Genomic DNA, 14,743 nt, shown 5'->3' on the forward strand with positions numbered 1-14,743 from the left:
ATTATTTAACTATATGTATTATTGACGATAAGTCCATAATAATAATATATTTTTAATATTTGAAGTCATGATGAAATTTAATTTACAATAATTATTAATTAACATTTTTTAAATATAAGGTACTAGATTAAATATAACAAGCATTTTAAATTTTAAATTTCTAAGAATTACGCAAAAGCTTTATAATAATATATTATAAATAGATTTTAATAAATTAAATTCAAACGAATGATTTTTAATTTATAAATATCTTTGTATGTATAGAATATAATATAAACCTAATTATGTACTTTAAAAATGCCAAAAATTTGAAATGGAAAAAAATGAATAACTAAAAAAAAGGGGGGATAGGCCAGGAGCCACCAGCTGTATGCTATAGTATGAAGATATTAATATAATTTCCTTACAACGACAAAGCTGGAACCTATAAAAGCACAAAAACAAAATCATGTTAATGCTATTTTACCGTATATTTTTTCGTATTTGCTAGATAGCGATTAAAAATAAAAAACTTTCTGGCCTTTATAAAATCCCGAGGGACTTATGCGAGTTACAGTCGTCGATTCTTACAATCATATCAATATATTTATTTTGATTTAGTGGGTTGCAGGTATACCTATAGTTATAATTGAAATATTGAATACTAGTCATAGTGGACACTAATTACTTTATAAATAATAACTTTATGTTCTAAATATTATTAGTAAAACTCTTCTGATACTCAATAATAAAAGCAATGATTCCAAATGGAATCAACGAAATAACTCATAGTTATATTTTAGTTTTCTCTAACCTAACAACCGCATAAAATCTGTACAGAAATATTTACTTATAAAAATAAACACCTTCTACAAAGAGTTCATCACTGTACTGTATTTTAAAAAGGATATGGATGGGATGGATGCGTACTGCAAACTTATAATGATTATTATGTAGGTAAATATAGGTTTATAAACAAAATTCATAGGTTTTACAATATTTATTTATGATTTCATTTATTGATAATATGGTTTTTACAAATTTTTTGTAAACAATCGCAAGATCATGTTGCGATATAGATTGTATAATGTACAAGTAAAAAAAAAAAGAAAAGAAAAATTCGATCACTTTATTAGCTACTATAGAATCTATTTATCGTAAAAATAACATATTATTATTAGAGATATTCGAAACTCCAATATTTTTACACAGTAAGACTACACGAGAAATTAAAACAAAGTATAAAAAAACTGTAATAGAATCAAAATTAAAATTTGACGACTAAATATCTCTCTACGAGTCTATTAATATGTATATATAATTTTTATTTATATATACATAAATTCATATTTTGTTCTGTATAGTATTAAACTATTAATGCGGTTATAATATAAGTTTATAATGAACAATTTATTTATACAATATCAATATTATTACATAATATTTTAATATCTTACAATATAATATAATATTTATAATATATATGTATAATATGTACGTACCTACATTGGTACAAACATCAAGTAAAAATCTTTTGCATTTATTAAAATAAAAATTAGATCACTCAGAACATTCGTCGCAATGTACATAATTTAAATCTTGTCAGCGGTAAACGCCATCCGTTTACTGTAATCTCGACCAGTATGTGTGTTCCGGCGCTTGGCTCAATGGTATTTGAACCGGTACCGATACTCCTGCAGATATTACGCCTGTAAACACGCAATTACTACCATGTGAAAAAACTCAGTATAAAAAATATATATAATAAGTTTAGAATAAATCGAGAAAATTTTTGTAGAACACACTTCATTTTGTACAGGTGAGAAACTACCACTGAGATAGATAAGAATATTCTTATCTATCTCAGTGGAAACTACACAATTTTAAACGTAGGTATTACAATGTTATTAGGTACCACATATAGACCATAGTAAGTGTTAACCTGCTGACTTTGTTGAAGCGTACACATTGGTTTATCACGCGTATATTATTTTACACTATTATGCCTCGACTAATTTTCATGTGCTGGTGGCTTAAATTGTTTGATTATGTTACTCGCGTGTTTTCCACTCTAAGATATGTGAAATTAAACTTGCTCGACCATGCAGAATTTTATTAGGCGTTTTTACAGTCAACACAGCCCTTACGTCTTCATACTACGTGCAACAAACTCTTTTTTTTCATTAATAGTGGAAAACACTATAACTTTGACCTATATAGTTCATGTCTATCTATCTATATATCTATCAAATATTTTATTTGTGCGTGTAAGTCGTACTAATCGTAAGTCACAATAAGCCAAGTCTATCGCATTCATGGTCTTGAAATTTACTCGCCTAAATACTCCGAAGCCAAAACACAAGAATTTGTTTTGAGTTCCATTGATTATGTAAAAGAAAATAGTTGTTTATAACTGAATATAATTTTAGACGCGTATTTTTTTACTCGGTCAAACCACCTAAACGAATGTGTGTTTAGTTAATATTTACTGGAGTATAGAACAGAGGGTAAACCTATTGCCATTATTTCATTTGTCACGGATAATACCATATGTAGTATATAATAATATTATAAAAATCGAGTCGAACACGTCGTTGTCGTGTTTCATCCATCAGCGATAATAGTAATAATAATAATAAAAATTGTAAAAAAATTTTACCTGTGCCCGTGGCGCCGGGTGACGTGTTAGACGCGTGATGAGTAGAAGTGGGATACGCCGCCGGATGAGTATTGGCGTTGACCGAGTGCGCGGGAGCGGGCTGGCAAGGGACACGTGGTGACGACGACACTGGATGATTGTACAGCGAGTCCGGTGGCGGATGATGGAACATGTACGGATACGAGCTGGCTGGATGATGGTGGTGATGGTGATGATGGCCGCCGGACACCATGCTCGACATGGAACTGAAAAATAAAACGTCGAATGACCCGTGAGAATCGCCGCAATATAGTACAGCGTCAAGTTATGAGACCCATAATATCAACATAATATTATATTATGATGTTCAATAACGTGTCGTTCTTTTTATTTTGACACCCTCTTAAAATCCCGCCAAATCGTACATATAATGTATAGCAGGAGTGGTTAGCGAGAAGAGACTCGTGAACCACACCAAATATATTAATAGATATATGGAAGAGCCAAAATCTAAAAAAAAGGTCGTATTTTTTGTAAAAAAATATTACAATAAGCTGCGAGCCGCAAAAGTCTATTACGCGAACCCCATGCCCCAGTTTTAAGTCACTAAATTGAAAAAAAAAAAACAATTTTTTGTTTCTATCGAAAACTTGACGCGATTCGCACGATTTCGATGTATTTCGAACGACGGGTCACTTTAAATCAATAAAGGTATTATTTCCGCTAAGACTTGTAAGTAAATACGATAATAAAGTAATTAAGACTTACCCGTAATTGTCGGTGGGCATGGTGGCGATTGGTTGCGAGATGGACTGGTACATGTGGTTGAAACCAGCCGCTTGGATCGACGCCAGTCGGTTGTTGTGACCACCGCCACCCGCGCCGCCGTTGCCGCCACCACCGACCGCGTTTGACGTAGCGCCGGCCGGCGGACTTACGGACGCGGAAGACGAAGAAAGAGCAGCTGGCGTACCGTTTTGCTGGTCGAGTCCTCCACCTCCACCTCCACCACCTCCGCCACCTCCACCCCTGCGCTGGTTTCTCAATTTTTCTTCTCGCCGCCATTTTGCTCGACGATTGCTAAACCACACCTGCGTGAAAAATGCAATCAAAGATTTTAGTTTATTCTGCGATGGGTATTTTGTTTACCATTAGGAAAACGTAATCGTTAGTACATCTAAACACATTATATTGTACATCAACTTGTAATGTTCAAACGTTTAATATCATATATTATAGTGCTTGGCAATGACGTAACTATACACACTGCTGTTCCCCTTTTCGTGTACGCCGCTCGTTCGCAACGATTTCTATACACGAATGTACTTAGCCATTTATAGGGTTGAATCGATTCCGAAAAATAAATGATTTGTACATCAATAATATGGTATAAGTTTCATTAGGTTAATAGTCGACGCGATAAACCATCATCATGGCATCCACATCCATGATGTGATATATGTGCAGTATACGCGTCTTGGCCACCGCGGTACATGCGTTATTCTTTCTATATTCTATCTATTTTTTTTTCGGATGATATATGTCTGTCGTGTATACATATGTTTCGGGTTCTTTTTTCTGCGCGTGGGGATCGGATCGTTTATGTTTCCATTAGGATTTATTACGAATGTATGTATAGCGCGCGCGCCCCGTACAATATATGTATCGACGGATTCTGTTTCGACTGTGTGCGACCATTCACCGAGCGCACCGGTCCGTGAAAACTACGACGAGCATATTATTATTATTATTATAGAGACGGTGGTGGGTTTCGTGTGTATGTTTCTAATTTAGCTAATGATCGGTTGCCCTACATAATATTCAATTCCGCTAATGTTGCGGACGAACGCCCCTTACAGTATATAATATCTTTTGCGCCAGCTAGTATACCACCCACAGATGTACAGAGATATAAGAGGTACCATGCGTATCATTTGTATAAATAATATAATAAAAACAATTATATCGCGGGAGGGAGATGTCATCAACGATATTTTTTCTACTCACGTCCTTTTGCACTATACGATTGTAATAATATTGTCATTGGTCATAAGGGTAGTATATTTTATACATATTTTATAAAACGATAACTAACATAAAATATGATAAATTGGTAATATATTTATGTGTATATTGTATATATAAGTATGTAGGTAAGATAATATGTAGTATTTATGTAAGTTACAGAGACTGGAGCGTTAATAATGTTATATTGCGGTTTCGGTACGTTATTCAAAATTAACGGTTTTCGTGTCTTAAGAAATTATATACGTTTTATTTGAGATATATAAATCGATAAATATATAAGTAAAATTTATTTTTATTCCGCATTTAAGTTGAAATTCGAGTTATTGAAATTTGAGTTTTTATTGTACCTAATCTAATATATTTAGATGTATTAACATAAACACGAGAACCCTATATTATGTAATTGAATTTTACTCTAGTTATGTATTAATAAGTACACAACCGTATGCACGTGTATGTATCTACTATACATCGCCTATATTATGTACCTACCCTGTTGAAAGTTTGACGAGTTTGCAATATAATGGATATTTAATTTCAAAGTTAATGTACATAAACTATTCCGGATATGGTTAAGTATTTCGGAACACATTGCGCCTGATTTATACTTATATGCTCTATATACTTGCAAGAGCGTTTCATATCTACTACTGTATAATATACACTTTTAAATATGCTTATATTTACTTAATGCAACATACAAGGGTCGGAGCAAACTTTGGTATCCCATACAGTTCTGTTAACTATAATTTAAATAATATAAACACAGCGGTATATGCATATAACTATATCGGGTGTAACTAATAACAAAATAACACGACCATTTTATCAATTAATAATTACGAAAATATTAAAATAATGAGTGTTGTGGTATTATAAACAGTGAGCATAATAATTATAATCGAATATAAAAGTGTAAATATAATATTATGGTCTTCGGAGACTTAATTGGACTAGGAGCGAGTAAAATTTGACATGGATCATTATATTGTTGTACGACAAACGTAATGAGTATCTACCTATTTTGTCGTATCTTCAATTACTTTATTTTTCTTCGTCGTTTGTATTATTATTAATGTTACCTACCTATACCGAAAATGTTCAACAGGCTCGTTGCGCACGACGGGCGTTGAATTTATCGTCGGCACGAGGGAAGTTAAAAACCGGCGGTCCCTTTGTGCTCGTTAAATTTATGTCCACCCCCTAGTACACGAGCTTGTACACACATACACGCACACACACACACACACTCACGAGCGCAAGCGCTCACTGACACATATGGGTTTTTATTATCGTTGCAGTGAGGGCGGTCCGCGATTAATCAGTCTACTTTTTTTTTTCTTTCTTTTTTTCTCCCCCTGATGTCCGGCAGCGAAGAGGACAATTTTCTAACTGGTGGCGATCGTGGGACTGCTGTTGCGTATACGGCTATAATACGTGTATATAGTAGGTATATTACAGCTATAGTGTGCATGTAATAAGTATATATATATATATTATATTGCTGTGGTGGCTGAGGGGACGAGTGCACGTTCTCAGTAATTGAACTGTCCCCAATTGCTCGGCACAAACAGATTATTTTCACGGTATATATATAAACGCACGTATATAAATATAATAATAATATATATTGTATATACGAGTATAATATACCCGTCGCTAATAAAATCAAATTGGCCTATGTATACGCCCGTCCTCGTGTCGTAACTTAATTGCCGGTGTGAGTGTGTGTGCGCGCGTGCATAGTAGTGTTAGTGAAGGGGGGAAAGAAGGTGATTTGTAGAAGATGTTTTCCGCGTTTATCATCGTATTAAAATGGTAGGTACTATTTGGCGCAAATCGATGAAACTGACCCGTTGCTATATTGCCTATATTGCATAAATATTTTGTTATTTTATTATGTTTATAGAGGTAGGTAATATATATGTTCAAACAGTTTTTGAAGTTTTCTTTTTATACGGAACGTCTTGTTACACACATGTCGCTTTACCCCGGAAAAGAGGGAAAAAGGCTGTTTTTATTTTATATAAAGGGATGAAAATTCATCTCACGCCTACGCCGTGCCGACACCGGAATGCCAGTTATTCGCATATAATATAATATAATATACGTGGTGCACAGGCGACTGGCGGCAGCCAACCGCAAGAGCACATACCCGTACACATGGACAAACACAATACTCTGGTGTGGAAGTTGCCCCCCTTTTCAAAATCAATACCTCGCACCCTATTGCCCGTGGTTTTCATTGTCGCTAGCATGAAAATCCTCACCACGAATAATATTTTCACTAACTCGTTCCCCGCCATTGCGAATCATAGTATAACAATGTGTACAGCGTATAATAGTATTACACACAAATTTCCGTCGATGACGAATGCATTATACCGAATAATAAAATCGTTTCAAAGTCTAATGTATATTATTATTAATTATTATGTAATACAGTCGAGTCTCAATAACTCGAATTTCAAGGGACATAAAAATTAATTCGGTTTATGTATTTTTCGAGTTATAAATATTGAATTGAGTGTATAGGAGTTCCATAGGGACGAAAAAAAATTCGAGTTATCGAGACTCGACTGAATAATGTTATAGATGTACTTATATTAGTAACTATATAATATTATAAAGTTACATTTATGTTTTGTCTTAATAATAATATGTAACTATAGTATTATAGCGAGACACTGTGGTATATACAAACATATATAAACGTGAGATTATTATTACCTGAATTCTGGCTTCCGGAAGAGATATGTTATCCGCCAGCCTTTCTCTGGCAAAAACGTCCGGATAATGTGTTCTTTCAAATTCTGAAAACATAATAAAATTGATTATTTTTCAATACACATAGAGCAGGAACATTAGATGAGCTATGATCAAAAGTTAAAACATGTTCTAGATACTTCTAGATGAATCATGAGTTTAGGTACTTCGGTTGGAACTTTATATTTGTACTTATGAAGTGCATAACTCAGCACATATACTCATTCAGAACTCGTATAAAGTACCTAAATAAACTTTTTGTAGAATTTTTTTTATATATTTGTTATGAAATAAGTTAAATATGGCATTAAGTTACCACTATAATATCTATAAATATAGACTAAGCTATTAAAAGTTAAAATCATTAAAATTAAATGGGTTCTGAAATAATGTAAATAGAGATAATTTAAGAGTGGATATTTCAATTAGTCTTTAGTATTAGATACAGCTGAAGTTTAGGTAAAAAAGTATTCTTTATTTCAATATAATTAGTAAAAGTATATATATATATATATACTTCGAAAAAAATAAATTTGAAACATTTAACTTAGAGGTCTGCCAAATAAGATTAGAGACTATCAATAGTTAAAATGATTTTTAATGAAACTGGAAATCAAGAATTTAGTCAGATAATTACCTATATTGACGATAACAATGAATTTAATAAAACCTAAATAATATATTATTATATTACTATATTATATTGTATAAATTAAACATCTTAAAATGGAATTTTGTGTTACTGAATAGATTATTGTGATTATGATTATATTATATAATATTTATATTTAATGTCATCCAAATTCTTTAAGTTATAATATATTACAATCGATAATATTTATCGTACAAACTATTCACTAAATACGATGTATGCCTTAAGATATTAATAATATAGGTAAACAAAAGTTTGACTTATGTCTACTTTAAATAACATTTTTATTTTTTTGCATACATATCTCAAATTTTCACTACATACTAAAGTTTTTTAGTCTTACTTTAAAGTATTTTAAATTAAGTCGTTTGATAATTTATTATTAACTCAAAGCTATTAATACATTCGCAGTATCAAAATTATATTATTGATTCAGTGCTGAACAAAGCTTAAAACATGTAGCATTACAATATAGTTTAAACATTACAGATTGAAATTAATAAGGAATACAACAAAGTGTTAACACTGTTAGTTTGGTTGACTAATATTGGTTGAGAAATAATGTGAAGAGCTTACGAATAATTAACAGTATAGCGATCAAATTGACTGTTATTGACAACAACAATAACAACAACTCTATAGTCTACTTGCATAATATTATAGATCGACGTAGGTAAATTAATATTATAAACAACGAGAAAATAAAATCTCAGACAAATATTTAATGAATATTATAATACTATCGATTGGCAGGTATGTTACACGTTGGAATTACAGTGTGATGTATATTTATACCGAGTGTACAGATCCCTAAAGTCAAAAATAAATATTGAATATTTTAAACGAAAATTCCTAAATCGGACTTCAGAGTTATGATATTATAGCTAGGTATGGCAAAAAAAATAAAATAATAATAACAATTAATATTAGTAAGTCGTTGAGAAATTGACATAGATTTCAGAAAGTGAAATTTATTTCGTCTTTTAAAATTCAAATCTCAGATATATTCTGCCTCGCAATTGGAATAATATATAAGTATCTATGTGATATACGATTTCGGTGTTTTACACGCATGTTGACCACCTATAACTAACCTTTTTCTAAGCTGTCTATTTGGTCGTTGGTGAAACTAGTCCTGTTTCTTTGCAGTTTCCTTTTCAGTCTAAGTCTTAGTTGCGAATCGTCGTCCGCCGACGAATTGTGCTCCGAGTTGCCATCGGACGTGCTCTCCGGTGCCAATTCAGCAGCTGAAACACGCCAATTCGAATTGATGAACGGAATGAATGATGTTTCTAATAGAGTATAGATGTATCAATAATTTATATTTATATTATTCCTATTCATATGTCATGAGAAATTTCGTGCAGGATTTCGATCGTTCGCAAGGGAAACTTTGTCGGATCTCTGTGCATTATAATATTATATTAAAGTGAATTTGGGCCGTCGCAGTAAGACGATTATATATTATAATATACAATATCGAGAAAACACTGATCCCGCCGTCAGTGCGCCAAAGCAATATACTTAATACTTATGCTATAATATTGTCGCCCCGCAAACCGTAATAATAATATAATATAATATAACGCCTGTTATGTTATTACGATGTAATATTATCGTTTTGTGTGTATATGCATTATAATAATAATAATAATATATATATATGGTAGGTGATGCCTTTACACGGGTTTTATAGCCGTTTCGTTCCGCTTTCAATTTTGATCGGGTCTCGCGCGATCCGCCAGCGGAGGGTACATAATTATAATAATATATAGGTATACACACGCGGCAGGGCGGGCGGGCAGGCGATGCGATCAATCGGTTGTGTGCGTGTGTGTGTGTTTGACAAGGGTGCGGGCACACGTGTAACCGCTCGGCTGCGCGTGCGCGAGTAGCGTGAAATAACCCTCGCGGCTGCCTTGGTCGAAGGGACGGTGGAGGGCGGTCCGGCGCGGGCCTATCGGAACTCTCGAGGGGACCGACGGCGGGTCGGCAGTCGGCGGTGGCGGTTGCGCGCCGGTCCGGAAGGACTGCCCACCCTCCCCTCCACGGTCCCGTTGCGGCGACGGCGATAGGGCGCCGCAGCTGGTGCAGTCGGCGGGTACGTTGCACCGTTGCAGAAGAGGGACGAACGACGGTGGTGGTTTGGCGGGTATAGCCGGTGGCGGCGGTGCGGGCTCCCTCGCCGTTCCCGGAAAATCGGCGGCCGGCGCGCGTAACCGGATTTCGATCGGTCTGCGACGAGGGTGGCCCGCCGTGGCTGCCGCACCGATCTCGCGAAAACAATAGAATCGGCCCGTGGCCAAACTTCATTTTTATGTTATTATTATTATTGTTATATAGGTATTATTTCGACGAGCACGACGGCGTGCCTGTATAACGCGACTCTTCCGCCCGGAAACGTTTGCACAACGAACACCGCTGTAAAGCGCGAAATCATTACTATATAGTACGCTACTTCGTAAAATGTTGTCCGATAAGTCATTGACCGCCGTTATTATTATTCTTAGGTCTTGAGTACACGAGAAATTTCTTGGGCCAGGAATAACTGAAGGTACCTACCGCAGACGCGTTCACGGGCTACGATTATAGAAACGTAATTTGAGTTGGAGTCTGCAGGATAAAAGTTTTGAATCGTGACCGAAAGGTTTTATTTTGTATTTATTGATAAATCTAAACGTGTATCGTTTGGGAATTTTATACCGGAATTATTCTATTATCATCGGGCCGTTACTGTTTTTCGTATAGGCAACTAAACATACTAAACGACGCTACGAATGTTACATAATAATTTATAATATATTGTTTGAAAATAATACCGAACACCACAACATAAATATATTTTACTAGAAGAGAATAAGTCATAAACGTATAAATAATAATACTCTTATTTCTATAAATTGAATTGTTTATTGAGATTATATTTTATTATTATAAAGTTTTACATTTTATTGGTTAAAAAATGCAATAAAATATGAAGGTAAACGATAAAATATAATTTAATACATGTTTATATATAAAGAATATATTATTGTGGACCTCGAGGGTTATGCTTTAAATTCGGTTTAAGTATAAAGTGTTATATTTATACTCCTAAATCACTTCACGGGGAAAAAAATAGTAATTTTATATAAAGAAGGGGCCACGGTATAATATGTTTCAAAGGTTTATACTTCTGTGTGTGTTGTCCTTTTATGTGTTAAAAAACCATGTTAAACGCAGCGTATATAATTGAGCGTGGAATTGCTCTTAAAAAGAAAAAGTATATGTAGTTTGAATATACGTACTAACGCAATGATGGAAACATTGAGAAAAAATAATTTTAAGTTTTTGCTGAAATTAATGAGATTTCGTTTATTATAATAATTTTACGAAAAATGTCTTTCTCAACAGTTACTATAATGGTATTTTTATAAACAAATTGTTATGTCCAACACAATAGGAGTTGATAATTTGTAATCGGTTTATTCCGTAGTGAATTTTGTATAGCTCGATTAGTTTTAGATATAAATTAATCAATAAGTACTACAATTGCACATTTTGTATCTAATAAATTAGTTTATAAATTATTCGAAAACAATAAATTATTGCATTAATATGACAATGATAAAAGAAGAGAAAACTTTGTCAAAAGTTTTTTGACAATGCATACATAATAAATATAAGCAAACTTATCAAACTTATGAAAAACGTTTATTCATCACATCGTTTTATTCGCTGAGATATAATTAAAATAATAACTTTACTTATAATAAAAATAATATCATCGGTAGAAATTGGGGGAAGTACTTTTAAGACTTTGAAGGTGAGGAGATGAAAAGAATAACTGATTAAAAACTCGTAAGCTCTAATAAACTCTATTATACAGGATGATTTTTTTAACGTAGAATAATAATCATATTCTCATACCTCAGTTAATATATAATATATAATATCATATAAATATTTTAATCGTATGGCTAATACTTTTTAGATATTTAGTATTCAAAATAGTATAAAAATAGTAATACGAAATCACATAAATCGTGGCCCGGTTAAAGGTAAAACAAACAGAAAAAGTAGACCAATATCTTTTTAAAAACGTGATCTAGTTAATACCACCTACATTTTAATATCTAACTAAAGATTAATACTTGCTTTAGATTTAATTTGGAAACATTTATTTTAAAAGCACAAAATCCAAACGAAAATGAAAAAAACATAATCTTTCTTAATATGATAGAAAAAAATAAAAATAAAATTGACCGATTTTATATAGTCAGCGGTACTCACCTCTCCTCTGTATATCGTCTCTGGACACGGCAGTGAGTGACGCCGAGGTGGCCGTGGCCAGTGAGGCGGCCGCTGGGTTTCCCGGATGGTGACCAGCCGAGCCCACCAGTGCTGGATGGTGCGGTGACGGCGCGCCGCCGTGTACGGGTGGCCCGCCAGTCGAAGGCGGCGGTGGAGGCGGTGGTGCTGCGTACCACGGCCAACCCGTTTGCCCGTTGAACATGCGAAGCTTGTCGTACACAGACTCTGCCGCTCCTCCGCCACCGCCGATACCTCCACCACCGCCAAGGCCATTTCCGCCACCAGGTTGGTGTGTTGACGAGGCCTGGTGTTCCTTTTGTGCGGCTAAGTTTCTCAGCACCCGATTGATGGACGAAACCTGTGAAACGCATGCGCGATTAATAATATTATGAGATATACAACTTTGGTTTTTCGTTACAGCCGACTTATGGAGAATTATTTCGGAAGAGAGCGTAGAATTAATAATATACGAAGGGATGACTAATTGGAAGTTGAAGGAATTAAGTCTACATAAAACGAATCATATTGTTGTATAAGTTCGAATAGGTTTAAAATGTAACATTATATTTTATTGTTTAGTATTATATTTTAATTGATGTGTGAGGCTTAAATCTGACCAGAAAATTGGCTATTTGTGCCGAATAGCAGTCGGGGATATCACTATACAACCTATAGAGGAAGTAAAGTTTGTTTATATATATTCTATAAAATACTTGAATGTGATTTTAGATTTTTGTTTAGGATTTTCTAAATCAGTTATCCATATTTAAATACTTACTTAGTAACCCGTGACATGATTATATATTATGATCAGGTTACTATTGATGAACGCTGCAGAAATCACACGTGACCCGTCCAAAACAGCTAGAACTGTTACTAAACGGGTTTTTAAAATTAATTTTCGTGTCAATGTTCTGGCTTATTGTTATTATTATTATTACTATTATCGTCGTCATCGAGAGCAATTATTATTTTCAGTGTTACGTGCAGTCGCATATTATATTCGACGCGCGCGTACGTTTTGATTATCGCGTGTAAACACTAAACACGCTTGTTATTATACGTATGTATAGGTTGTGATTGTACAGAAAGAAGAGAAGCGGTCGACTGGAGAAATCGCTACGGCGGCGGTGGCGGTGGAGGAGGAAAAAAATTTATTTTAATCAGTACGCGTGTATTGTCCGTGCGCAAATCGGTGTGTTAATTTGGACAAATGCGACGGCGGTGAGACAGGCCGTAGGGTGAGATCGACCGCCGCCGCCGCGGCCGTATAATGAAGTATTGGCTGGCCAAGTCATTGAGCAAACATAATAAAACAAACATTTTACGCTAAAGGAGAGCGTTTAGAAAAAATAAAAAGGAAAATAGGGCCGACGGGGTTGTTGCGCACACTCTGAAATATTTTCTATTTATTTATGTGCGGTAATTGCGAGTTTTTTTTTTAAAAAGAAAAGGGGGATGGAGAATTTTTGTTTGTTTTTCAGCTCGGCTGATAACCAAAGTTCTTTTATTTGTCTATATTATTTTTTTTATTATTTTAATACTGCATTTTATTATTATACGCGCACTTCCTACACACCTCCACACCAAAAATGCACTAGAGCAATGCATATATCTTATTATTAACCTAGCAGGTTGGTATTTTACTACATTACGTATTGTTATTTTTTAAAAATTTAATTACACAATTCTCCAAACATCTGAAACTTGTACTCCCGTTACCAATTATTGTTATAAACAATATACATTTTTAATTCTGCTATTGTAATATGGATAATACTTTATTGTGGAAATAAAAATAATATATACTCCAACAAGAGATAAACACGAAAATTACGTTTACACGTGGACATTTCCGCTTGCATTACTACATACTCAGTAAAACATAATAATATTATTGTATTATATTATAACATCCAACTCGAGCGGGTCGACTCGACGACATGAGTAAATTAAAACGGTGGAATTCTCGAACTATCGTTGTGATAGCCTTCAGGTTTGACGAAAATTCTAATCTGGTTACGACACGACTTCTGTGGCGGGGTATATACAGGATACGCTAGCTGCAACACCCTAGTCAGAGAGACGAGCTTGGAGGCGCTATGTACCGTCAACCGAACGTTGAAGAGAGGGAAAAAAGGAATTACTCATATATATATATATATTATATACTATAGGGAAGAGAGAAGGATAGCGAGTTTATATGTATATATATAACTATATGATACTGGTTTATCATTTATATATATATATAATATATATGTAGAGAGCTGCCCGAAAGACTAAAGGTTTTTGGACCGTGAAACGCGTCGTACTCGTTAAGTGTAATTGCGTTACGTAAACGGCTGCGTAAGTCTGAGCGCGAGCTTTCCTCTCCGCTCCGCTTT

At 34.2% G+C, this 14,743-nt stretch overlaps 1 protein-coding gene across 3 annotated transcripts in view; it reads right to left on the reverse strand.

The window, feature by feature from the left end:
- Nucleotides 1-960: 960 nt before the first annotated feature.
- The window catches only part of LOC114125166 (paired box protein Pax-6-like), a 46,685-nt gene continuing 32,902 nt past the window's right edge, over nt 961-14,743 (reverse strand). For 2 of the 3 annotated variants that reach the window (XM_050199798.1, XM_050199799.1), the window contains 6 exons: nt 12,336-12,714; nt 9,158-9,310; nt 7,376-7,458; nt 3,386-3,708; nt 2,639-2,883; nt 961-1,688 (listed from right to left, as the gene is read on the reverse strand). In XM_050199798.1, coding sequence (XP_050055755.1) covers nt 1,603-1,688; nt 2,639-2,883; nt 3,386-3,708; nt 7,376-7,458; nt 9,158-9,310; nt 12,336-12,714 — 1,269 coding nt within the window. In that variant the 3' untranslated portion in view covers nt 961-1,602. The remainder of the gene's footprint in view (nt 1,689-2,638; nt 2,884-3,385; nt 3,709-7,375; nt 7,459-9,157; nt 9,311-12,335; nt 12,715-14,743) is intronic. The other variant, XM_050199800.1, reaches the window with a different exon arrangement.

The sequence above is a fragment of the Aphis gossypii genome, chromosome 2, assembly GCF_020184175.1.
Source record: "Aphis gossypii isolate Hap1 chromosome 2, ASM2018417v2, whole genome shotgun sequence".
Taxonomy (NCBI): domain Eukaryota; kingdom Metazoa; phylum Arthropoda; class Insecta; order Hemiptera; family Aphididae; genus Aphis; species Aphis gossypii.